Source organism: Perognathus longimembris, chromosome 5 (genome assembly GCF_023159225.1).
Source record: "Perognathus longimembris pacificus isolate PPM17 chromosome 5, ASM2315922v1, whole genome shotgun sequence".
NCBI lineage: Eukaryota > Metazoa > Chordata > Mammalia > Rodentia > Heteromyidae > Perognathus > Perognathus longimembris.
This window is the reverse complement of record NC_063165.1, coordinates 40,351,049-40,378,180: the sequence shown is the minus strand read 5'-3', so window position 1 is coordinate 40,378,180 and position 27,132 is coordinate 40,351,049. Positions and strand designations below refer to the sequence as shown.

Genomic DNA, 27,132 nt, shown 5'->3' with positions numbered 1-27,132 from the left:
AAAATCAGGAACACTGATTCATTCATCTTCATCTCTTCAGCCATGAGATATTGTCTATTTGAATAAATGCATACATGATAGCATTTTGTACTAAACATCATTGAAGTTTGGCCTTGGAATAATGTCATAGCCACTGAAGGAAAGACTTGCCAAATCAACTAGTGTCAATGATAACAATGTGAAGTACAAAAATCAGGAGCCCCCATTTGGAATGTCAAATAGTGACAGATTGGTTAGTCCTTAAGATTTCAGTAATTGGCTAGCTAATTGAAAGTGGTCTTGGAGAAAACAGTCCCACAGCAACCTTGAGCTCTCAATTTTTGAATTTTCTATTTCTTCCTTTATTGTTTCCATCTGTTTCATCTGACAACAATCACAGGTTTAAAATGGAAGTTTCCTATAATTTATATTCAAGATATTGCTATTTAGAACATGTAACTAATAGTAGGAATGATCTTTTCCATTGATAGGTAGCTACAGGTTAAAGATGGTGTCCCTTCTCTCTTCCTGTCACTCATTTTCTCCATAACCTCAGATACATTTTTCATAGTTTTTATGATAATGAGCATTCTCATGTTACTGTGACAAGGCGTTCTGGGAAAATGTCTAAAATCTTTTACACAAAAGTTTCATCATTAAAAGCTATGAAAAGAGGGTATGTATATGTACCATAGGTGCTTTTACCATAATTTCCCTCATCTTTATTTGATTAAAATCTCAACCTAAAAACTACAACAACTCAGATATCTTTAAGGAGTAGTTGTTTGTTTCACTTTGAGAAAGACCTCAAAGTGGGGCATGAAGCGTGGCAGAGCGGAAGGAGAAGTTAAGAACTGAGCTGCTCTGCAGAAGGGGGTTTGAAGCAAAACCACAGAAGAGTTAGTGCCTGTGCACCTCACTGCACAAAGTCATTCTAGCTTTTCCTCCTGTTCCTTTCCTCCAGCTCTCCTCTTTTTATTTGTTTCTCAAGTGCCATTCTGGTTGAGACCCTGATCCAACTCTGAAGAACTCAAGGGCACAAGGGAAGCTTTTCCCATCTCTGACATATTCAGGGAATGAAGACAGTGTCTGCCATGTTTGGAACGGGGAAATTGTTTGGGGTCCTCCTCCTAATCCTTCATCTGGGCATCTGTAGCAACCATGGTAAGCCACTTGTGTAGATTTCTTTCTGGCTTTATGTCCCAGGGGGTCGTGGAGGCAATGTTTTCCCTTTGCTGGACTATGTAGGGTACAACCTTTTTTTTTTTTTTTTTTTTTTTTTTGCCAAGTAGGTAATGCAGGTGAATCAAGCAGATGTTATAGGAATAAACCAAATTAAGGCATGGTAGTCACCTGCTGGAACAGTAAAGTATAGATACTGATCCATAGGTTGGCCAATTTCCCTAAATTATGGTTAGAAAAGAGCAGATATTATAATAGAACAAGTAAAAATGTATCCGTACTACTAGCCAAAAGCCTTCCAACTGCCCTACTGAAGGTGAATAAATAGCACGTACTTTCTAAACTGTTTCCACCAGAATGCTGCAATGCTCATTTAAGTAGGACAGGTGGTGAAGAATTTGGATTATATCTGTTTCCATGGTTACTCTCCAATTATGTCGCCTCAAAATCTTTATGCTGGCTTTCATGGGGTTTGTGCCTTGAGAATACTGAATGAGAAACAGGAGGAGAGCACTCCACATTGTTCCTAATGGGCTGAAAAGCAAAGATTCCCAGTTGGTTATTGAACATAGGAAAGTTTGTGTTCTGCATAAATGACATTTGGCCATCCCTTTCAAAGACTATATGTAGGCAAACAAAATGGCAATTCCTTTCTCTGAGGATTCTTGTTCCTTTACCTTGCCACGGGAGATGTATATTATAAAAGGAGGCCTATGGATGCTCAGTAGAGGTTTTTTATTCCATTGTTGTTGTTTGTTTTTTTTTCATTTTTGATTTTTTTTTTTGGCCAGTCCTGGGGCTTGGACTCAGTGCCTGAGCACTGTCCCTGGCTTCTTTTTGCTCAGGGCTAGCACTCTGCCACTTGAGCCACAGCGCCACTTCTGACCATTTTCTGTATATGTGGTGCTGGGGAATTGAACCTAGGGCCTCATGTATACGAGGCAAGCACTCTTGCCACTAGGCTATATCCCCAGCCCCCATTGTTTTGTTTTAAATATGTTCCTTTTTCATTTTTTGTGACAATACTGGGCCCTGAATTTGGGACTTTAGGTGCTGCCCCTTAGCGGTTTTGCTCAAGGCTAGTGCTCTACCACTCCACAACACCCCCACTTCTGGCTTTTTGTTAGTTAACTGAAGAGAAGAGGCTCACAGTCTTTCCTGCTTGGGCTGGCTCTGAAATGCAACCCTAAGATTTCAAGCCTCTTCAGTAGTTAAGATTTCAGGGCAGGCCACTGGCTCCCAGCTCAAATATGTTCTTTCATTGCCTCCCAGAAGCACACATTAGTTGGTGTGCTTACGTTTTTAATTGTAAAATATGATCGCTGCAGTCCTGTGAAATGTCATCTTTAATTCTAGAACTGTGTAGACTGGGATTTGACTCTGTGATACCAGGATGCTACACAACCAGATGCCAAGCAAACATCTCCTCAGTCATCCAAGTATTGTTTCTTTTTTTTGTCCTGGGGCTTGAACTCAGGGCCTAAATTCTGTTGCCTGAGCTTCTTTTGCTCAAAGCTCATGCTCTACCACTTGAGTCACAGCTTTTTGGTGGTTAATTGGAGAGAAGAGTCTCATGGACTTTTTTGCCCAATCTGGCTTTGAACCATAATACTCAGATCTTAGTCTCCCGAATAACTAGGTGTATAGATGTGAGCCACCAGCACCCAGCCAAGTATTTTTCTTTTTAAATGTTTATTAAGTGTTTCATATTAAGTTGACTGGGTGTTTGAAGTGGTTGACTTGAGGTTTGTTTGTTTTTTAACTTTTGATCAGATGCTGACTGTCAGTTATATAGCTATAACTAGAGAAGAATTATTAAACAGAATGTATCCCAATTTGAAGGATATATTATATGTTGTTCATTATGACAGAAGGGAAATGTTTTTCAATGCTACACTGTAATGTGTAGTATTACTTTCATTTTTTGTCCCAATGTGCTGTAGCCTAGCGTTTCCAAAAATAGACTTGGTTGTTAAAATTGGTCTGCCACTTACTGTGTGATATTGGTTACATTTCTCTGTGTTCTTTCTTCTTAACTGTGATGGTTCAGTATGGTCGATGGATTCACCTTTAAATGCAATCTTCCCTATCTAACCCAGAGGATGCTGGTCTACCATAAACTGGCCATTCACTTGGGTTGAAACAGACATTCCGGAGTAGATGATGTTTTACATCTATTATTCCTTGCAGTTCAAGTTTTTTTTTTTGGCCAGTCCTGGGCCTTGGACTCAGGGCCTGAGCACTGTCCCTGGCTTCTTCCCGCTCAAGGCTAGCACTCTGCCACTTGAGCCACAGCGCCGCTTCTGGCCGTTTTCTGTATATATGTGGTGCTGGGGAATCGAACCTAGGGCCTCGTGTATCCGAGGCAGGCACTCTTGCCACTAGGCTATATCCCCAGCCCACAGTTCAAGTTTTGTAGTACTGTGTCTTTATAAGGCTCATGTCATGACTTTATTTTTCTTGTCAAGTGTGTGAATGAAACACTAGAGAAAGATCTGTGTCTTCTATTAAATGCCAAATACTTACCATTTATAAAAATGTTTAGAAGCCCATTTTTCAGTTTCAGGATTTCCTGGATTAAGTCATGAACAGATTAATCCTTGTGCTGATTACAGCCTTGAATTTGACTCCTTGAATTGCTTTCTTTGTTTCATTATAAGGATTTCTTCTGGGAGAAAGAGGAAAGGGGTGACATTGTCCAAAAAGAAATGCACTCTTTGACTAACTTATATAACTATAGCCCCTCTGTACATCATTTTTATATGACCCTGAAGTCAAAACTATTGTCTTCTCTACTTGGAATTTTCCTATTTAATTTCCATTATCTGTGAATTTTGCCCTTACTTAGAGTTCATAATGGTAGAAAAAGGTGGAACCAATGTTTTGCTTAGTTTCTTGGAGAAGTTGTGTGTCATAGTGGTGAATATTGGGTCTCTAGAAACTACCTGGTTCAGTATTTCATGTCTGCCATTTGCTGCTTCTGTGACTGCAGGCTTTCTGGCTCGCAGTTCCTCATTTAAAAATATGATTACCGGGCTGGGAATATGGCCTAGTGGCAAGAGAGCTTGCCTCGTATACATGAAGCCCTGGGTTCGATTCCCCAGCACCACATATATAGAAAACGGCCAGAAGTGGCGCTCTGGCTCATGTGGCAGAGTGCTAGCCTTGAGCAAAAAGAAGCCAGGGACAGTGCTCAGGTCTTAAGTCCTAGGCCCAGGACTGGGGTGGGGGGAGGGGAAAGAACCTAAAAATATGATTACCATGTTTACCTTACTGAATTGTGAGTATTCAGGGTTTTGATTTGTAAACTTCCTGGTACTTTGCAAATGTTGCATAAGCTTTGCTAATAGCATGGGGTATTTTTTTATTCCAAATTTAGCTTATAGTTCCCATAAAATAGTGTTGGAAGTTGATCTTTCATTCAAGTTTTAAAAAGGTGTTCTACAAATAGCTCTTGATGTTAGCCATTATTAATCCCAGTCATCAAGAAATAATATATGATATTGTCAGTCATTCAATGTGATTTACATTGAATCTGGGAATTGATTCATATGTAATTGCTTTTCTTGTCTAGTATCAATTCTCTTAACTCACAATTATTTTACTATTATTTTCTATTATATATTCTCATGTTTATCACTGTGAACCAAATGGCTTGTGTATGTATATAGGACCATCCTTTTTGGTAGGCTCAAATCTGAACCTGTACCATTTGAGAGTCACTTGAAACGAAGTCCATGAGCCAGTTTGGGCGATATCTAACTTAAAGTTAGGACAATATGAGCTTTATCTGGTTGAGTTCTCTAGCTTGTCTTTTCCTCTTTCCTTGTAGCAATGTTCTCCTTATGAGTATGACTTTTCTTTGGACAAGACTTCTCACAAGATTTTTGATGGGATTGGCCTTGAGCTATGAATTTTCAGATTGTAGCCCTTGCAAGTGGCTAGTATTATAGCCACAAGTCACTATGCCCCGTTATTAAACATAATTTTAAATTAACCATATTTTCAACTTAAGATAGTTGTATCAGGACATAATTCTACCACAAGCCAAGGAACATCTGCATGTATGACACCTGAAAGTGCAAAGCACATAATAAGAGCTTAAGAAATACTAATCATATTTCTATTTGCCTGCTGTTGTGATAGATCCAGGAGGCATCTATGTTCATTGGTAAGGAAGGTATGGTGTACCTGTGAGCAAATAGCAATAATGGGTAGGAATGATATTGGAAGTGATCTGCCAAATATGACTTAAACTCTCCCTCAGCTTTCTATCCTGATGGCCTCTAAGGAGATCTACTTGTCCTGTTCTCAGATATCTTGAGGAGAGGAAAGGGAACAAGCATTTTTTAAATTAAATTTTACTGTAAAGGTGATTTACAGAGGGGGTACAGTTACATAATAAGGTAGTGAGTACATTTCTTGTCTTATTTGTTATATCCTCCCTCATTTTTCTTTCCCTTCCCTAGTTCAGATAAGCATATATACAATATCCAGTGTACCAAAATTATATACAGTGACCACAGGGGGTACACCAAAGGAAATTTACCTAGTACATTAAACATATCGACAACAATAAAATCCTCCTGTTTCCATCTCTTGGAGTGCATTTTGCTTAGCCTCATCTTTTATAATCATATATACATGGCTGTTGAACTATTGTGATCCTCTGATAGGTCTACCCTATACCTTTTTATGTTTATTTAGTAATTGTTTGGTTTTAGAGACATACTGTAAAGTCACTGACCAAAACATGTGGAAAGACCATTTGAAAAGAAGTTTGTCATTTTACAGAGGAACAAGCATTTTGTAAGCAAGTTCCAGTGGTAGAAAGAGCTACAACAAATGCAAAAATGACAGTGTGTAGACAAATCAGTTTCTGATTTACCCCAAACTTGACAAAACCAAGTGATTGTTGCCTTAAAGCCTGATTACTCCATATAACTATTAAAAGATAGTTTTCAGCCAGGCACCAGTGGCTTATACCTGTAATCTTACCTACTCATAAGGCTGAGCTATGAGGATTGCAGTTCAAAGCCAGCCTGGACAGCTAAGTTCATGAGGCTTTTATCTCCAAGTAACCACCAGAAAACCAGAAATGACGCTGTGGCTCAAAATGGTAGAACACTAGCCTTGCTCAAAAGGAGCTCAGGGACAGCGCTTAGGCCCTTAGCTCAAGCCCCATGGCTGAAAAAAGAAGATAGTTTCCAAATCCCACCAGCAGTAATACCATACTAACTGTGATTTAGTCCTAAAAATTTGCTTCAAAGTTTGCTAAAGAAATACAAATGCGGGCTGGGAATATGGCCTAGTGGCAAGAGTGCTCGCCTCCCATACATGAAGTCCTGGGTTTGATTCCCCAGCACCACATATACAGAAAATGGCCAGAAGTGGTGCTGTGGCCCAAGTGGCAGAGTGCTAGCCTTGAGCAAAGAAAAGCCAGGGACAGTGCTTAGGCCCTGAGTCCAAGCCCCAGGACTGGCGCAAAAAAAAAAAAAAAAAAAAAAGAAAGAAAGAAATACAAATGCAAATATAAAACAAACTTAAGGAAATGATTTACATTTGATTATAGGAAGGAGGTATTTAAGAGTACTGTAGTCATAGATCATTGCAACAATTGTCTCAATTTTATTGTTTTTTTGTGTGTGTTTTTCTTTAAAATGGGACTAAACAGATTCATGCCGCATATATTCTTGGATGAATTTTTTTTTTACCAGCTTTGTTTTTTGTAAAAAGAACTACATTGTATGTGTGTGTATGAACATGTGTGTTTTGATAGACAGGAAATGGATTTCACTGTCTAAAGGCAATATGCAAAGAAATTACAAAGAGAACTGCTGTTAAATGCCATGTCTACCCCTGTGATCTTTACAATGTTTCATGCTACTTGTCAAGTAGATGTATTCAAATGTACTTGCTTTTTCCAACAGCCTGTTTTTACTGTATCATCAAGAACAAGATAAATGTTTTTTTCCTTAAAAAGACAATGGTTATCTTTTACAACAGAAGTTCTGATCTTAACATCATATGTGCTCATTACTATCAGTCAAATTTCTCTAGGTGTTCCTAGTACTACTGGGAGTCTCTGACTTGTCGGTTGGCCTTATTTACCACAGAGTTTCAATCCATACTATGGAACATTCAATTGGTGGTTTCCTAGTGAAGTAGAAATCGCCCACTGTAAACTCAACTTACCACATTGCCAATTTTGTGAATGTCTATCAGTTAGCTTATGATGGGAACTCTGCCATTTGGACTTTCTGCTGTGCATGTGATTCTCCAGGTATCTAAATTCATGACCTCTCATGATCATTGGTGTCTGATTACATGGTGGCCATTGCTGTGCATAGAGTTGCCTTGGCTGTTTTCAAGATACTGTCTCATGGAACCTATGTTCCACCATTCCAGCCCTCAAAATAAGAAGAATATATCAGCACGCATTGTTCAGAGGACTTTTCTACTCCTGAGAGTGAAGGGTGAAGACTTTGGTGTGCCGATAGCCTCCCCAGGATGCATATAGTGTATATGTTTATTGTTTGTCTATCCTAGGACCTTCTGATAGAAGGTCAAGTCTATTGTTTGTCTATCCCAGGACAATTATTTATGTTTCAGTGGTCATCTCTATCATTGTCAGCTCAAAAGTGAACTATCTGAACTCATTCATTTTTTTCCCCAAGAAGTGTAGCTGTTTGGAACTTTCCATACATATGTAGGAATTTTTCAGTGGAGGGATGGTGAATCTCAATTGGGAACTTCCTTGCATTAATAGCTTAAATCAAGTTCGTAGACTTCAAAAATAGAGGAAAGAGGTATTTAAGAGTAAATACTATAGTCATAGATCATAGAAATAATGACTTCCACAAAATATTCCAAATCACAATCCTATAAATAAAAATAACTAATAAATAATTAATAATAAAAATTGCTAACAGTCTTCACAAATTGCACACCCTCTAGCTTGTGGTGATTTATATATATGCAACTTCACTTGCTCAGATGGAAGGTTCTAGACCATGTAGCTGCCTGCTGCTGGCAATCCTTTCTGATGAACTGGTTTGGATGACCCTGGAATAACACTTATTAAGTATTTGAATTGCCACCCTCAGTGGACATAAATCAGGCCTTGCCACATTGAAAAGCTGAAGGTCTAGTTTTTCATCAATGGTTAGAAGTTAACCACTAAAGGATATCTTAAGGTGCAATCATGCTTAACCTCAGTGCATCCTCTCAAAGGACACAGCTGTGTCTATTCTGTTGCTCTTAATGGAACAATCAGGGTTGTGAAAAGGGCATGCCTTCATGAACTTCAGGAGACATGACACCTTTTACCTTCATACTTTTCTAAGGCTTATCTCTTCCTTTTGTAGAGGGAGGTAACATGCAACCAAGGAAGTGGTAGACCAGAGAGAAAGCAAATGTGTGAATGCATACATAGCGTAGTGGGTATGGGACCTCTCACAGAGAAGAGTATAGGCATTCTACTGAGAGTACCATCAAGGGTAACTATGGCTATGGGAAGAGGACTTAGTTGGCCTAGAGTGGGGCTAGGAATTGAAAGAGACTCATCTTTCCCTTGGAGGCTTTACTTAATTGACCCACATGGAAGGGCTACCTCCTACTTTGGGATCTGAAAGCTTGAAGAGATTTTGTTGTGTCTGAAATAATCTAATTGTGAGATGATATGAGCAATTTTCTCACTCTTCTTCGCACTAAGAATTATCACCTTTCTGAATTGTCATAAGCACTTGAATGCCCACACTTTTGAAGTGTGAGCAATAGGAAGGTACATTATTTTTTACGGTATATTTGTAATTGTCACCATGCACAAGAAGTTCTGAACAATGGCAGTGCTTGCTATATTATTCTCCCCAAAATATATTTGATCTAAGTTTTAGCTAAGCAGACACTCTAACCACTGAGCCAGACTTTGAGCTCGGATCTAAGTTTTAGTAGTTAGGTCCTCATTATGTTACTGTTAAGTTCTATTAAGATGTATGGAATCTTCAAGTGATTGTATTTATAGTCTTTATCTTTTCATAAAACTACATTCCAGGGCTGGAATGTGGCTTAGTGGTAGAGTGTTTGCCTAGCATGCATGAAGCCCTCAGCACCACATAAATAGATTCCTCAGCACCACATAAATAGAAGAAGCTGGAAGTGGCACTATGACTCAAGAGGTAGAGTGCTAGCCTTGAACAAAAACAAGCCAGGAACAGTGTTCAGGCCCCGAGTTCCAGGCCCAGGACTGGCAAAAAAAACACCAAGAACAACAAAAAACAAACTACATTCCATGTACAAGTTAACTCAGAACTTCCCAGATATGGAGTTTGTGCTGGACACCCATGAAATCAACTCCCTGTGTTCTTTTGAAGAATAAATCCAGAATGCTTAGAATTATTTTGAGTTTAGTTGAGGTACAATCCACCTTACTTTCTTTAGGACTACCTATTCCTGACCTGTGGCTGTCCATTTTAGATAAAAAGTAATGCCATCGGGGCTGGGAATATGGCCTAGTGGCAAGAGTGCTTGGCTCACATACATGAAGCCCTGGGTTCGATTCCCCAGCACCACATATATAGAAAACGACCAGAAGTGGTGCTGTGGCTCAAGTGGCAGAGTGCTATCCTTGAGCAAAAAGAAGCCAGGGACAGTGCTCAAGCCCTGAGTCCAAGGCCCAGGACTGGCCAAAAAACAAAACAAAACAAAAAAAGAAATATACTCCTTACCTGACTTACGAAATGTGAACTCCTCTGTACAAAAGAAATAAAATTTTAAAAAAAGTAATGCCATCATGTTTATAGGTATAAAACAGCACAATAGGAGTGGTTTCATTCCTGTCATTCCATACAATTGTGTCAGATGGGGTACAAATGATTAGGCACTGGTGACTCGTGACTGTAATAGATCTGAGGATTTCAGTTTGAAGCCAGCTGGGACAGGAATGTACATGAACTTCTTATCTCCGATGAAGCCCCCCAAATCTGGAATTTGAGCTGTGGCTCAAGTGGTAGAGAAGGACAATGCCCACACCCTGAATTCAAGCCTCAGGACAAAAATAAAAATAAAGAATATTCAGGGGCTGGGTCTATGGCCTAGTGGTAGAGTGCTTGCTTCATATGCATGAAGCCCTGTGTTTGATTCCTCAACACCACATACGTAGAAAAAGCCAGAGTGATGCTGTGGCTCAAGTGGTAGGGTGTTAGCCTTGAACAAAAAGAAGCAGGGTCAGTGTTCAGGCCCCGAATTCAAAGCCTCAGGACTGGACAAAAAAAGAATATTCAGGAGCCATAAGGTATCCACAACCTTATTACATGTCAATGCTGTAGTCAGGAATAACAACCAATGATATTGTGACTGTGCACCTCTCCTGCTATAGGCTATAGTCACTGAACATAGCCTATAATTACTGGAACTAGAAGGCATGTTGAATGGTGCTACTTGCATCAAGAAACAGTTCTTTGTCCCTCAGTAGATGAATGGATCAAGAAAATGTGGTACACATACACAATGGAATTCTATGCATCTATCAGAAAGAATGGCACTGCCCCATTCATAGGGAAATGGAAGTGAGCCAGACTCAAAGAAACACAGACTCTATGGTTTCCCTCATAGGGAATAATTATCACATGTCTAGGACAGTCCTTGCAGAAGAACACAATAGCTCAATAACTATACCTGTATGAACACATAAGATGATGCTAAGCGAAATGAACTTCAAGTTATGAAAACAAGTGGTATATCATTGTTGTGGTTATTTTCAACATGCAATGTGAAACTGTGCCTTCCCCCCCCCCTTTTTTCTTGTATTCCCTTACTATGGTTTTACCCTTGATATCACTGTAATTGATTTTAGTACCCTGAACATTGTATATACTAGTATTGGAACTAGGGAAGGGAATGGGAATACCAAAATTGAGAGCCAAAGGATAAAAAGACAAACCAATGCAACAGCAATACTTACAAAACCAAATGGTATAAACCAACTGTACAACTCATGGGGAGAGGAGAGGGAAATGGGGAGGCGGGAGGGGGGAAGTGAGGGAGGAGGTAACAGGTTGGATAAGAAATGTACTCAGTGCTTTACATAAGAAACTGTAACCCCTCTGTACCTCACTTTGACAATAAAGAAGAAAAAAAACAGGAAAAAAAAGGAACAGTTCTTTGGCTAAGTGAAATGGTAATATATTTCAGTAAGAATAAGCATTGCAGACTACAAATGGTTTCTAGTCCCTTATTGAGAAGTGGAGTCATATTTATCTTTGTGTTGAGGTAAGCAGATAAGAACTTCCTATTTTTGTAGTTCAATTCTTTTTTGAAGAATTGAAGACTACTGGGATTGTGCGACTACATCAAGTTCATTTAATATGTTTACACTCAAAACAACCAAGTTGAAATGAATATGGATATATTCATAATGGGTCCATTTATTCTAAAATAGTATCTTGTGTGGCACTTTCAAAAAACCATGGTCCACTTGTGTATCAGGTCCTTGAATTGGCCATGATATTCTGGACCTGAAATCTTTATCTTTCTATTTACTCAGCTCCATAATACCTTGTCACTGCTCTGATTCTCAAAGGATTGGTCATTAAGAGAGATGTAGCTCAGGTTTCATAAAGCCTTTTCTCAATAGCCCATGCAAAGTGGTTCCTACCTACTTACAGCATTATTTTCCCATTTGTTATGCATCTTGATTTCCCATTAGAAGGCAAATTCTATGAAGGCAGGCATCATGTCTTATTTCTGTATTTCCTAACAACTAGCATATAAGGTACTCATGAACCTTCTTTTCAAACTCAGGTAAATTTGATGAGGAACAAAAAGAATGGTAGGTTGTAAGTTTATTCCAGAAAAGTGGCCTCATTTTTAGATAATTTTGTTTCAGCAATGAAATAGTCAGATCTTTGAGGATGAAGGTCTTTTTCTATAATCATCTTGTTTTCCACAGTTCTAGATCAGAGTTATGTGTTTATAAACTATATGGTTTCATCAAGAAAAGGAAGAGGGAACTGACTTTATGAAGAGGAATGGACTTGTGGAAGTCTGATTTCACTTGGCTTTTCTGTCTCTGGCTTCTTGGCTTGTTTGTCATAAATCTTAACCACATCTACTTGTTGTACTGTTGGTACTTCCTATTAGCAAACTAACTTACCCTTTCTCTTCAAGTTTTGGTAAACCCATCCTTATAAATTACCTTTTTAATTGCTTTCAATTTTACACTGAAGTTTTGAAAGCAACTGAATTTAGAAAGTACTAACATGGACTTGTTTGAAGTCTCCACACAACTGTAGATAAGCAAATGATTGAGTTTGGTAGATTCCTCCAAACTCAATCAAAGTTCAATTATTCTAAGCATAAGTTAGTGAGATATTAACAGGACTTATAGTGAAAGGCTTAGTAAATGTAAGGAAATAGCTACAAAAAAGATTTGTGCAGACAAAGGAATAGAAATAAAGTGAAACATTGTTCTCGGTAGAGAACATATAAACCCAGGCACACATAAACCACCTATTGCCAGGCACTGTCGGCTCACATCTGTAATCCTTGCTACTCAGGAGGCTGAGATTCGGAGGGTTCAAAGCCAACCATGACACAAAGGTCTGTGATGATTATTCTCCAATTATCCATCCAAAAAAGCCAGAAGTGTAGCTGTGGCTCAAGTGGTAAAGTACTAGCTTGAGCAAAAAGCTCAAGTTCGGGGCTGGGGATATGGCCTAGTGGCAAGAGTGCTTGCCTCCTGGGTTCAATTCCCCAGCACCACATATACAGAAAACGGCCAGAAGTGGCAGAGTGCTAGCCTTGAGCAAAAAGAAGCCAGGGACAGTGCTCAGGCCCTGAGTCCAAGCCCCAGGATTGGCCAAAAAAAAAAAAAAAAAAAAAAAAAAAAGCTCAAGTTCAAGCCCCAGTACTACCACTACCCAAAAGCCACCTGCTTAGAGAAGGGGTGTGTGTGTGTGTGTGTGTGTGTGTGTGTGTGTGTGTGTCCCGCATGTGTGTGTGTCTATGTCCTCGTGTGCACTCATTGGCACTTGTGTTACGGGAGTTGAATCTAGAAGTTTAGGCATGCCAGGCAGGCTGTCTTTCATTGAGCCACAGTAGCTCCAGAAGGTTTCTTTTTTCATTGTCCTTGACTCTTAAGTTTGTTTTAGATGTCCGGGTTACAAGGCAGCTTTCCTGATAAGTTTAATATATTCATGACATCATAACTTGTTCAATAATAGAAGATTAATTTTTTCTGGGCTATTCTTTTGCATACTTTGCAATTACTAACTAGTTGTTTGTAGATTGTAAGATCTAGTTTCAGGAAAACCTTCCTATCTCCAAAACAAAGGGAGGCATGCTTCCAGTTTTGTCTGGCCAATATGTAGAAATTCCAAAAGAGGTGGAGCACTTTTCCTTGACTAATTGGAAAAACAGACTTCAGGTCATCTGAGAACTTCCTACCTACTGATGAATAGCTCTTGTTGTGTGTCTCCAGCACAGAAATACTCATGGACAAGATTCGAATGCAGTATTAACAATACTGAAAAGTAGAAAATTCCCAAGGTCAAGTATTTCAGGGAAATGATTGTGTACAAAATTTTCTCTTCCACTTAATATAATAGCCGAGCTGATAATAGAAATGTGAAGTAACACAGACTAAATTACAGACTTCAGTATGACATTAAGATCTTAATCTTAACTCTCCAAATAATTAACACATTGCTATAGGAAAATTTTTACTATCTCAGTCTTATCTTCAATAAATCAGAACTAAAATCTATCTATCTATTGGCCTATTGGTCTGTCTGTCTGTTTGCCTGCATGTCCATCTGTCTGTATATATTTATATCTATATAATATGCATATGTATACTTTTTGTTGGGAGGATTAAATAATTTGTTTGATTTTTAATCATATATTTATTTTATTTGCATTAGGTATGAAGCACTGGACTAGTGAAGGTTTTGAGTTTTTGGGGGGGGCTAGTGAGTATTGATTACTAGTAAATGTTATCTAGAAAAACTATAGAATGATTCTTGAGAAATTTTTGTCAGCAGCTGTTTCAGTAGTATATAATATTTTCAAAAGAACAGATTTGATTTTAATTTTGTTTCTATTTTTTTTTTTTAGGAAAGGAGTCATGTGAAGTTCAACTTTATGTTAAGAGACATTTAGTACATAATGTCTTGGCAGGAGATCATTTTAAAATGGAATGCCCTGTGAAGTACTGTGCTAGCAGACCTAATGTGACTTGGTGCAAGTTCAGGGGAACTGACTGTTTACCCCTTGACAATATACTTCCCTCACGCACAAGTTGGGAAACGAAGAAGAATATGTCCATCTTTAGCCTTCATTTTGAGCCAGTGCTTCCTAGAGACAATGGGTCATACCGTTGTTCTGTGAATTTTTCTTCTCACTTCATTATGAGCCACTCAATAGTCATACATGTGACAGGTGAGTCCTCAACTCCCCAAGCATCTACTCTTTTCCAGGAAAGAGAAGATCCAGGTTCTTAGATGATTGAGAGACCAACCCCTTTATTGATCAAAACCCTGACACATTTCACAAATTGGGACCTGTAAGTGCATCTGTCTATGTGTTTGTGTTTGTAAAGGAAGATAGAGAAGGATAGAGAAAAATGTAAAAAGAGAAAAAATATAGTTATTGTTCTTTTGGAATTATAAAATTGATGTGGTAAGTTTTAAAGTACGTTGAAATAACTGAAAAAATATTATGAACTAAATACCAACGCTTTCAGCTTTTTATTCTTTGTTCTTGTTTTTTCTTTAATTTTAAGAATATTTTTCTGCCCTTACTTTAAAAAAATTCTGTGATGCTCAGGTAAATGCACATTTATTAGCAGTCCACAATTTGCCCATACAGCAAACAACATACAGATAACCTGACTGAGAGCTTGGGGGAAGACTTAGGGCTTTGGCTGATCTTAGATCCTCCCTGGAGGCCTCTAATTGGATCTAACAGTTTAGAAAGCACAGGTGAAGGTTAAACTGGAGAAAGCCAAAAATCAGCAAAGTATGGGGAAAAGTAAAAATGGGGAAGTAAATAGGAGTGAAAAATATTTGACTTGTGAAAAATTCAATGAACATCATCACGTTCATTAGTGAAAGACTGAATAATGGTGCCATGCCTCATGTCTCCTGATTCTCCTTAGGTCACTATGGTGTTCCTCTTCAACTCTCCATTAGAGTTGATAGAGTTTGTTGAAGTCATTTTTCTGCTCTTTCTTTACTACCCCTGTGGCTCAGTTTCCTAATATTAAGTGTATTTGAGGCTTCAAGTTTTGGGAGGACATGTATCCACTCACAGTCACTGGCTTTCTAGTAAAGACTCTCAATTCAACCTCTCAAAATATAAACAAGAGACTGAATGCTTTCCTCCTAAGAACAGGAACATGATAAAGACACATGCTCTTGACATTTCCTTTCAACGTGAAGTCTGAGCCAGAGCAGTAAGATAAGAATGAGAAATACAGGCATCTAAAATAAACTTTAGGCTGCAAGACTATCTCTAACATAAGGGGCATAAAGTTGTGTCTAGAAAAATCATTCAAAAACTAAATACTTGTATTCATCAAAGTTGTAGGAATCAAAAATTAATATATAAAAATGAATGGTACTTTTGTACATGAGTAATGAATATGCTGAAAAGGAAATTAAGAGAAAATTTCGAATACCTATATCACAAACAATGTAATGCATAGAGAATGGGGGGTTTGGCTCAAGTGGTAGTATATTTACCTAACATTTGTGATGTCCTAGGTTCAATTTCCAGGACTGGGAAATAAAACAAAACAGGATGAAATACATAGAAATAAATTTAAGCAAGAAAGTGTTGGGTTTCAAATTGCCGGGCTTCGCTCTATTCCTCCCAATCCACGTGGGCACGGGTCCTGGGCTTATCTATCTCCTCTGTGTGGGATCCATACTCAATCTCTCAGGCCCCCCCCCCCCCCCCCCCCGCCCGCCCAGTAGGGTTTAGATGCGGGAGTGGGGTCCCGGGCACCTCCGTTCGCGTGTGGTTGCGAGAACCCCTTGCCCACCAGCCCAAGGAAGACACGGGCGCGTGGGGTCTGGGAGACCGTCTCTGGGACAATTCCCCAGGACGATTCTGATTTATTCAAATGAGAAGCCACAAAGATATACCCCAAAGGCGGGCACAGGGAAGGGACAACAAATTGGCCACGAGAGCTGTCTGTCAAGTGATGTCAAGGGACTCCCTTGTGGGCAGAGGCCCAGCCCCCCAAGGATTGGGTTTCTGGGGTACCCCCGCCATTGCACACGTGCTCGCCCCAGGAGCTGGGGGCTTCTCTTCCTGTTAAAGGCAGAAGAGGAGGGGAGGAGACAGGCCAAGGCTAGCTGTGGCCTCTTAAAGGCACGGCTGACCCCAACAAGAAAGTACAGAACTTTTACATAGGAAAGAAGAGAATGAGACTACAAAGAAAGAGAATCAAGAAGATATACATGAATGCAGACATTCTATTGTCACAGGTTGGAAGACTTAATATTCTGAATATGACAATATTCCTTAAGATGATCTACAAATTCAATGCCACTTCTACCAAAGTCTCAATAGTCTTTTATCCCTAGAAATGGGAACATTTATTATAAAATTCATATCCAATTGACAAATCCAGAATAGCCAAAGCAATTCTTTTAAAAGTCATGAGAATAACACTTTCTTACTATAAAACTACTCACAACCATGTGGAACTAACATATGGGTGAACAGAGATATCAGTGCAAAAGAATTGATAGTGCAGAATAAGATGTATATGGTCAATTAATTTTTGAGGACCTTATCAAGACCATTTAGTGTGGAAAAGAAGAATCTCTTTAAGAAGTGGCAAGTGGGAATAAATCTCTCTATGTTACCACTCTTACCTAGCTTATTTAAGGTAGTAGATTTGGTCTATGGAAAAGCCATACCAATAAAAAGGCTCAAATCCCTCAAACAAATGGTATTGGGAAAATTATACATTCATATACAAAAGAATTTGAACTCCCTACCTTATAATATATATACATAAATCAGAATGCATCAAAGATTTCAGAATAAGAAATAAAACCATAAGCCTACATATATATGAAACTACAAATCTTCATTCAAAAGTACATACCAAACAAATCTTCCCAAGCTTACATTTGGCAATAACTTTGTAGATATTATTTAAAAAGCATAAAACAGAAAGAAATAGGATTTCATAAAAATTTAAAATTTTTCTGTATAAAAGGACACTATGAGAAGATACCTTCAGACAACCTACATGCATGAGAAAATATTTGCAAATCATACATACATCTGATCAGGGAGTCCATCCGGAATATATAAAGGACTCCATTATTTATTCCCACTTACCTCTCTGAATTATTTCTAGATTCTACACAAAACTTGTTAATCACAGCCTACAGCCTTGTCTTTCCCATGTTTCTTCCTCACCACTCATTGGTTGTCCATTTGTCAACCCTTCCTTCATTACCCAAGTTCAAAAGGAAGCTTTCCAAGATTACCCTCGGGGAAGTGATTTTTCTTGTCTAACTGTTTTTATGCCCCATGAGGTCTGTGCCTCTCATTTATCACGTTTCCTTCTACTGTTGGAAAATGTAGAAATATGTACCTTTCCAAGTCCTAAGAAAGATTACAATGCCTCACAAAACAGCAATCATATTAATTGGAGTTGTGTATTTTTTAATTGAAAAGCCAGATACATTATTTAACAACTAGGTCTCATGTTAATCGGTGTGGATTTTCCTTTATTGAAATAGTAAAAACAAAGATAATTTGGAAAGGGAAAAGAAAGATTTCCTCCTGAGCCAGGGAGTGCTCAGTTAACTGACTATGACGTGAGGAAAGGAATGCATAATTTTATGTTTAAAGGCCATGATTTTATATGTAAATTTTGGAGGTATGATTTTTAAAAATTTTCTTTCCTCCCAAGAGCTATTGGTTCATTCCTATAATCCCAGCTATACAGAAGACTGAAATTTAAGGATCCCAAATTCGAAGCCAGCTCTGGCAGACAAATCCCTGAGATTCTGTCTCCAATTAGCCAGCAGAAGGCTGGAAGCAGAACTGTGGCTCAATGGTAGAGTGACAGCTATGTGTGAATAAGCCAAGGGAGCATGAGCCCCATAGTTCAAGCCCCAATACTAGTACACATACACACATACACATGAATGCATGGGCTTGTGTAAGTGTGTGACATAGTGGGGACTTAGGATGCCCTTGAAAAAGCCATAATCTCTCAAAATGAAGAAACGTACTTTGGAAAACAAAGTCCCAGGGGGCAAGATGACAGAGATGGAACATTCATTTGCCTGAGAGTCTGTTCCTCACCTTGTCCTTGGATTATGAAGGTGGAAAGCTCATTATCTGTACTGGAAAGTGTGTGTGGAGTGTGCAGAAAGTGACAGGCATAATCTCTGTTTCACAAGACACCCAAGATGTCCCCAGAAGCATCCTTTCCTTGTGGCAGGCCATACAAGTTGTCTTGTGCCGGGCTAGATTTACCTCCCCTGGGTCTGGGGATGCTAAGCTTACTCCCTTATCAGTGCTCCCCTTTTCATCCTGTCCCCTGGGCGCCTGACCTGCGGGCGGCCAAGGTAGAGTGAAGGGACACGGGAAAACCTCAGGTGCAGGTGGCCGAGCGAGACCCCATCCTCCCTCCTTCTCCTCCAAGGAGGCCAGGAACGCACGGAGTCTTGGAGAAGGCTTCAAAGAGCAATCTGGTTTAATAAAGGAGGGGCTAACAGTTACATGGCAATAATGACGAGAAAAGGGGTGATAGACCAGGAACTGGTGATAGGCCAGCGAGCTTGTCCTAGGACCCCCTCATGGGCTAACATCACTTCCCATAGTACCGCCCTCTGGGCAAAGCCCGCAAAAGCGGGGGCACATGTGCTTGCTGGCAAGAAGTTGGGGGGCTGGTCTCACAGCTACTCCTTCTGGTTCTGGACCCAGAAGGAGATTGGTGTGGCTAACTTCCACACTGCCCCAGGGCTGGGGGAAGGGCGGCATCTCTGGAGCGTTCTCATCGCCCTTCCCCCTTCAAGGCCAAGCTGAATCCCCAACAGTCTTGTGTCCTTATACTTTAAAAAGAGTAGGCAAAGCAGACAGGTAAAGGTTATGCTGTCCACACAGAGTGTTTGTTTGGCCCCGAAAATAACTCATTTACTTTGCATTTCATGGTCTCAAGGTTATGCTCGGTAGGCAAACTGACTTGGGGTCTGGGTTATTGGATACCCTGCTGGTCTGCAGAAACCCATATCCTCTCTGCTAACAGGATAACTGAATATTCTCTCAATTAACTTCAAGTCTCTCTTTTTTTATTTGCCTTTCTATTTCAGAAGAAACTCAAAATAATTCAGAACGACTTCTAGTGAGGAAATAAATAAATCAAATAAGATTAATGAGCTTGGTAGTTAGAAGAAATAATAGAAGTTGCATGTCCTTGAGTATATTTATACACCCTTAATTGGGTGTGTTTATTTGTATTAGATGATACATTGTTTGGTACTTAGCTCCTCTCCTCCTCAAGACAGCTGTGTCTGCCACTCCTGGTAATGATTTGGCTCCTTGCCCAACCCAAACAGCAGCTGCAGCATGAACAGTACAGCAGTGGTTACCACTCCAAATTGCCAAACTATGTGCAATATGGCCAGCTTACATGGCTTCCTGACCTCCAAATACTAAGCATTTAAGTGGGATAAGTATTCACACACGTTATAATGGAGTACTGTACTTCAATACTTCCATGCTGTGTAAACAGTAACACAAAATAAGTGGGATGAGGAATCACACACATTATAATGGAGTACTGTACTTCAATACTTTCCATGCTGTGTAAACAGTAACAAAAGAATAACCCTTCCATCATAACCCAGAATACACTTGTATGTGTGTATAGGTATGTAAGTTCCACATGTGCATTCTTATTAAGGTGGTTAATTCTTCATTATGGTGAGGGAGGGTGCTCTGTGTATTGTGGTTTAGTGGAATTCCTGGGCTCTCCTCACTACCAGTCTCCCTGGCCAGCCTCCCTCCCACCTCATGACTTCAAAATTGACACCTGTTTCCCTTAACTACTTTTAGCATTGGCTAACATTGCAGATGTGACCAATACTTCCGGACCACGCTCCACAGAAGAGATGGCACACAGGGGATGGCTGTTCCACAGTTTGCTTCCTGTGGGGGCATTGCCACTACTCATCATTGCCTGTCTTTGCCTGATCTGTGGCCTGAAAAGGTACCAAGGTGGGTTTCAGTTTCTCTTGCCCTTCTCTGCTACACATTTTGAGTTCCTTATTTGGGGACAGAAAAAGAACTATTGGTTCTTACTGTCTTCTTTCTTGATCTCTGGGACAAACCATGGGTAATGATCTCCTTGCCTGTGTGACTCATTTCCGCCCCAAAGCCAAGTGAATTGATTTGGGCTGCCCCCAGGTACAACGAGGAATGCCTTGTCAAAAGCACATGCTCCCCTCCATTTCCTCAGTTGTAGGATTTTCTCCTTCAATTTTCATCCAACTTAAGTTTGGATAAGAAAAATCTCTTATAAACTTTACCAGAGTTGAAAGGATTCTTGAAATAAATGTCTTGGGTCCACATATTTGACTTGAGTTAATCTCCCTGCCTTTGCCAAACCTACTTTTCATTTCACAACTAAACCACACCATCCCTGTTCAAATGTCTTCCGAGAGAATGAGCATATGCTTGTGTGTGTGTGTGTGTGTGTGTGTATGTATGTGTGTGTATATATATACTTTCAATTATCATCATAAACAAATACTTAAAGTGAGTACTGAAAAATGTCAATTTGAAAAAAAATGTGGATTTGGCTATGATTGGAGAGGTGTGTTGTTTTGAAAACAATTCCTTTCTCTTTCTGAAAACATTCCTGCAGTGTCACCACCAAACACCTAAACACAGTAAGAAAAGGATGCATAGAGTATTCTGATCTAGCCTTGATCTGGCCACGTAGGCATTTCCCTTTTTTCTTTTCCTTTTCCTCTACGTCTTCTTATTCTTTCTGTCCCCAACATCAGACACAATATGGCTGTAGCAACCAAGCCAGGTAAAGCAACCCTTCAATGGTTGTCACAGGAGAAAGCTTTGCCTGGGCAGAAGTGCTTCTGCAGCTTTAGAGTGAGGACTTCTAGAATGTAGAACTTTCTTATAATTCTGAGACATCCTCTATGAATACGAACTAAATGGTGCATTTATAACTCTGCACCTCTTTCCACCGTTTCTCAGTTGAATTCAAGACCACTAAATCCTCTCTCGGAGCTTCAGAAAACAAAGATGTTGGAATGTGTATCTTTCCTGATCCCATCCTGTATGACTGGATGTGTATGTGACAAAAGCATGCCTAGAATTGAGTTGGAACAACCCAGAGTAGAGACTTCCACCCTTTGCAATGCAATGTACTATAATCTTCCCGTTCCTCCTGGATATGCCATAGGGGCACAAGAAGTGGGACATAATGAGGGAAATGCCCAGGTGAATCTTCACTAGCTGAGGTGGGTGTGAGATGGAAGCCAAGGCAAAAAGACAGGCATCAAATTGAACATGTCCACTGTCAGGCAGCAGAAGAGGCACAGGTGGCTCAGCCCTGCCTCCTTCATATCTACTAATTACTTTCTTTTTGTTTGTCTTCCAGGAAAACAAAAGAAGCCTTCAGATACAGCAGGAAGGGAAATTAACCTGGTATGTTTGCTGTATCTGTTAAAACAAATGTAGTATACACATGCATGTGTATACATATAGATGTATGTATGCATGTACATATATTGCATCAAATATATTTAATAAACATATGACATCATAAGCAGACACTGTTCACACACACACACACACACACACACACACATTTTTGATGTAGCAAAGCTAATTTAAGCCTCAAAGGAAAGAGTTTATTTGTGAAATTGAAAGATGGGAGACTGAACTAAATCCCCTTTGTTCAGCCTTTGCCTATTATGTGCCTTCTGGCTATTTGTCTATTTTTTTAAATACTTTAAAGGGCTTTCTTTTTTGAAGCAGGACAGTAGGGTGTTAATGAAATAATGAATCTAAAAATATCCTCACTTGTGGGTCGTTTATCACAATAAGTCACAAATCAATCACAATAACTTGGTTTTATTGTGAATCATCCCAGCAGATAGAGGCTTAGTTGCTACACAGAATTTCCTGAGGATGAATGTAGGCTCATTATGGAAAAGACTAGCCAAGGACAAAAAAAGGAAACTTTGTTGAGAATTTTTTCTACATTAATTTGGGAATATATTTAAACTTTTTTTTATTCAGAGTTGTAGTGATATTAGAATGCAAGATGAGGCAATATGTCTGTGAAAATGAGAAATTTAAAAATTAAACATAGACATAAATGAGATACTTCAAAGGAACTTGATTTGTATGTTCATGTGTTTCAAAAGAAGTAGAAATAAACAAGTCTATTCAAAGTTACAAAAATGCCAGAAAAGATCTATCAACTATATATATGCATATATAAATATATGTACATATATCATATATATATACATAGGTATACTTTCTTAAGTATAATTTTCCCTATTCCTTTAAACTACAGAACAAGATTCTGTTATCATCAGGTTTGAAAACTGGGAAAGTATCAAAAACTACAATCTAATTTACTATGCAAATAAACCACAAGTTGGTTTAAACTGTAGTCATATTCATTCCTATGTAAGTTAAATTATTATTTGAAGTTTACTTTAAAAGAGGTTTTAGCCAGGTGCTGTGGTTCATGACTATAATCCTAGCTAATCAAACCTGAGACTACTGATTTGAGACCTGAGGCATTTGAGACCTGAGGACCACTGTTCAAAGGCAGCCCAGGCAGAAAAGTGTGAGACTCTTATATCCAGTTAACCCACAAAAAGTCAGAAGTATATAAAAGTCAGAAGTATAGCTCAAATAAAAGAGTGCCATCCTTGTGTAATAAAACTGAGGACGAATCAGAGGCCCTAAGTTCAAGCCCCAGAGCTGAGGGGAACACACGTGAGCACACTTGCAAACGCACATACACAGGTGGTTTTACTGTGCATGTAATTATTGGGGAAGTTTCCTTTAAGTTATTCTTGTCATTTATAGGCATTTGAAGTTTTTCCCCCATTTGTGTTAACATTTCAGAAATAATCAAAAGGATGCCATATTAGGTCCCTATAAGATTTTTTTTTTGCCAGTCCTGGGCCTTGGACTCAGGGCCTGAGCACTGTCCCTGGCTTCTTTTTGCTCAAGGCTAGCACTCTACCACTTGAGTCACAGAGCCACTTCTGGCCATTTTCTGTATATGTGGTGCTGGGGAATCGAACCGAGGGCTTCAAGTATATGAGGCAAGCTCTCTTGCCACTAGGCCATATCCCTAGTCCCAAGATGTTTCTTTTTGGTAGCACTGGAAACTGGAAGTTTAATTCAGTGTTAGGTTGGTACTGTGTCTCTTGAGAGACATACTCTCAGCAATACTATGGGGATTTTTGTTGTTGTTGTTGGTGGTGGTGGTGGTTGGAGTGTGTGTGTTTATGCTTTAGTCACATTCTGGATAAAGTTTTCCACTGTTGCTTGTGGTATACTAGGACCACAATACTCATATCTATTCCTCCCAAATAGTTGAGATAACAGATATTTACCACCACACCCAACTATTTTTTGGGGGAGGGGAGGGGTCCTGGTAACAGTTTGCCTAGGCTGACCACAGACTGAGATCTTATTGATCTCTGTCTCCCCAGTAGCTGGAATTGCAGGTATGAACTACCACTCACAGCAAAATATTTCTTAAGAAGAAACTTATGTGGGAATTTATGAGGAAACCCAAAGTAGAGAAAGGAACTACAGTTTAAAACACAAAACAAAATAAAAACATGATAGGAAGTGTGATCCAAAAATCAGGAATTTGAAATTAAAAAACAACAAACCCAAATCCAAACCCAGTCTTGTTTGGTGCAAACCAAAGTACACAAGTTCAATTTGAAACCCTAATAAGTGTATCCATGAGATGAGGCAGGATTGAGGCCTTTATAACCAAAGAGAGGATGGGGTGGGGGAGACACAGCTCAGCATCCTTTGGTAAGAAGGCCTTGAACAAGCCTAGTGGTGGGAAACAAATCCAAATCAGGGAGGTTAGTAATTTTTCAAAGACACTGATATATCAATGCCAAAAGTAGACTGGTCAATATGACATCTTTTCAGGCCACAGAGTATTGATAAAATACCAGAAAAGCTGGATTTTCAATTCCTGATGCAGTGTGAAGCAGCCAATACCTATGAACAAACCTCTGAAGCTTTCAAAATCATTCATGTTTTCTCTTGGACCCTTCAGCCACACTTTGATTTTCTTTATCAATACAACATAAAAGCTAAAGTTCAAATCTTATTCCAAAATGGCCCAAAATATACACATGTTTGTGCACTAAAAAAGTCATGGAATTGTACAATCAAAAAAGGGTGAATGTGTCCACCACATCACAGTGCCTTGGCCACATGGTACTCACCACTTTCTAAAGAGCTCCAGGAGAGCTTCGGGTATGGAGTATCCTGTACATTCTTAGAAATTTTTACCTGAAAATGAGGTATATTTGGGAAGAGGACTAGGTAACTGATAGACTGATTAGTACAGATTGAATGGGACTGTGTTGTTGAGGATTTATATACTGAGGATTTATGGCTACTTATCAGGTCATGTAAAAGGCTCTTCTGTGTAGAGGTGGGGGCCATATTAGGTAAGGACCAAATATCTCAGTGCTTACTATCTCATTTCTCAGGATAGATAGATAAGCTTGCAGTGAAGATACAAAGGACCAGGGAAAGTCTGTAGGCTGTGAAGGATTATGTATGTAAAAACTTAAAGGAGTAGGGTCAAGTTTTAAAGATCTAAGTTGACTGGGAAAATTGAGTTAAATTTTTTAAAAATAACAACTTCTATTATTAACATAGTACCTTCATCTTTTTAGTTTTTATTTATTTTATTATCATTTAGTAGTGATACAAAGGGATTTCAATTCAATGTATCAGTTTATAAGTACAATGCATCTTGATCACTGTATCTTTATTTTTACATGGTAGATTCTTCCTACAGCCAGGAATGACTAAAAAGCAACTGAAAAGAATAAGAAAATATCAAGACCTCTCTGATTTTAGTTCCAACAAGTAAATTTCCTTCTCAGATACTTGATATTTGACACTATCTGAAAGTAATGGTTTTCTTGGGATAGAAATAATAAGCAGATTATAATAATAATAATTATTATTAAAAATTATAAAATTTATAAAAATTATAAAATAATTATAAATTATTAAAAATGATAAAATGATAAAATAAAAAATTATAATAATTATAAGAATAATATTTTAGAAATTCATCTAAACTTTGCTCCTCCAAAACTCGCATCAATTTTTCATTTCCAGATATAGCATCATAATTTGCCTTGGATAACTCATAATATTAAAAAAGTTTTCCCTCCTCAACTTTTTTCTACTTTATGCTTAAGCTTTTTTGTCTATACAACATTGCTGTTGCCCATTGGGTTATAAGATACCTGATGATTTCTTTGCTTATCCAATAATTTGCTTTAATCTTGAGAGGGGATTGAAAAGTTTTCTCTGGCCTAAACCTGAAGCAGAAAATAATTCTTTGGTTGGCATGGAGTGGGTCTCCAAATTTTCTTCTAAACTCTGCTAACTATATTGGATATCTAGAGCATCTGTAAGGGATAGTAGGTAGGATTTTCATTCATAATTTGCTAGTCAATATGCATTATGTCCTTATTTGATATATCATTTTTAATCTTGTAGGATGGTGTTCCCCAGCCCCTTAGCATCGAGCAAACTGAAAGGAGCACCAGGCAAAATTCCAAAGCAGTTCCATCAGAAAGTGCAATTTATAATAATGATCCCCTCTTCAGGCGATCAAAAGAGTCTGAAGCTTATACTAAACGAGGACTGGAGGAAAATAAACAGTGCATTGTTTATGCTTCCCTGAACCATTCCATTATTGGGAGGAACACAAGGCAGACAAGAGAGGTGCAAGAAGCACCAACAGAATACGCATCCATATGTGTGAAGAATTAATTCTGTACCAGACACCCATCAGCAATCACTGCTGACTGACCAGCAAATGATCATCATTGTCTGACCTCTACAAGATGTCAACTAACAGTCCTCAGTGTGTTGACTTCCATGGTTCATGGTGGTGGCTTGGGGTTCCCGTGTTCATGCAGAAATTTTCTTTGGGAAACATTTAACAACGAATCTGCTCTCCAAAACTATTTCATGTCATGACTAGAAGAGGAATATTTAACATTTAAACTTAATTGTTGGGGGCTGGGGATATGGCCTAGTGGCAAGAGAGCTTGCCTCCCATACATGAAGCCCTAGGTTCGATTCCCCAGCACCACGTATACAGAAAATGGCCAGAAGTGGCGCTGTGGCTCAAGTGGCAGAGTGCTAGCCTTGAGCAAAAAGAAGCCAGGGACAGTGCTCAGGCCCTGAGTCCAAGGCCCAGGACCAGCAAAAAATAAAAAAATAAAACAAACAAACAAACAAAAAACCTTACTATTCCCTTTGGTGTTATCTCAGACTTAAAGCAAAGAGAATTTTGTGTTGCCTAGAACAACTCACTACAAAAATAAAAAGAATGTCCCAGTTTGACAAACTACTTGTAATACAGAAATGATTGTATGTTCTTCCATGATAAGAAAATCCTCACCAGCCTCTAGCAGGTGTTTCTTTTGCAGAGAAAAGAAATAATTTTAGACTAGCTGTAAAAAAAAATTGGAAAAAGTAGCTGGTTGGAATATATAGTCCATCAATTGGATGTGGAGAATATTTTCACCATACCTGTTAGATTGAGGAGCAAATTAGATCTTCATGGAGAAATCAGTATGCAGTCTATTTATGATCAGAATAGTGACTTAGTGTTTGGGTCACATAGAATAACGCAAATGAATGTGACAGAAT

The 27,132-nt window shown here is 38.9% G+C and overlaps 1 protein-coding gene and 1 long non-coding RNA gene across 2 annotated transcripts; one reads left to right on the top strand and one right to left on the bottom strand.

Moving 5' to 3' along the window:
* The first annotated feature begins 237 nt into the window (after nucleotides 1-237).
* Btla (B and T lymphocyte associated) lies at nucleotides 238-26,482 on the top strand. Its single transcript, XM_048346604.1, has 5 exons — nucleotides 238-1,143; nucleotides 14,275-14,598; nucleotides 20,254-20,415; nucleotides 21,821-21,867; nucleotides 25,969-26,482. Exons 1-5 carry the CDS (start codon nucleotides 1,056-1,058, stop codon nucleotides 26,242-26,244), a joined length of 897 nt encoding a protein of 298 aa, XP_048202561.1. The 5' UTR covers nucleotides 238-1,055; the 3' UTR covers nucleotides 26,245-26,482.
* LOC125351684 lies at nucleotides 5,274-27,132 on the bottom strand. Its single transcript, XR_007210996.1, has 3 exons — nucleotides 26,717-27,132; nucleotides 9,893-9,906; nucleotides 5,274-5,284 (listed from the first exon to the last, which is right to left on the bottom strand). It is a non-coding gene; the product is annotated as an uncharacterized LOC125351684 (long non-coding RNA).

Excerpts from the sequence above, each read along its gene's own strand:
- Btla (XM_048346604.1), top strand. The coding sequence starts at position 1,056 with ATGAAGACAGTGTCTGCCATGTTTGGAACGGGGAAATTGTTTGGGGTC. Across the intron at positions 20,416-21,820 it reads TGGCCTGAAAAGGTACCAAG|GAAAACAAAAGAAGCCTTCA; the intron begins GTGGGTTTCAGT and ends TTTGTCTTCCAG. Across the intron at positions 21,868-25,968 it reads CAGGAAGGGAAATTAACCTG|GATGGTGTTCCCCAGCCCCT; the intron begins GTATGTTTGCTG and ends TTAATCTTGTAG.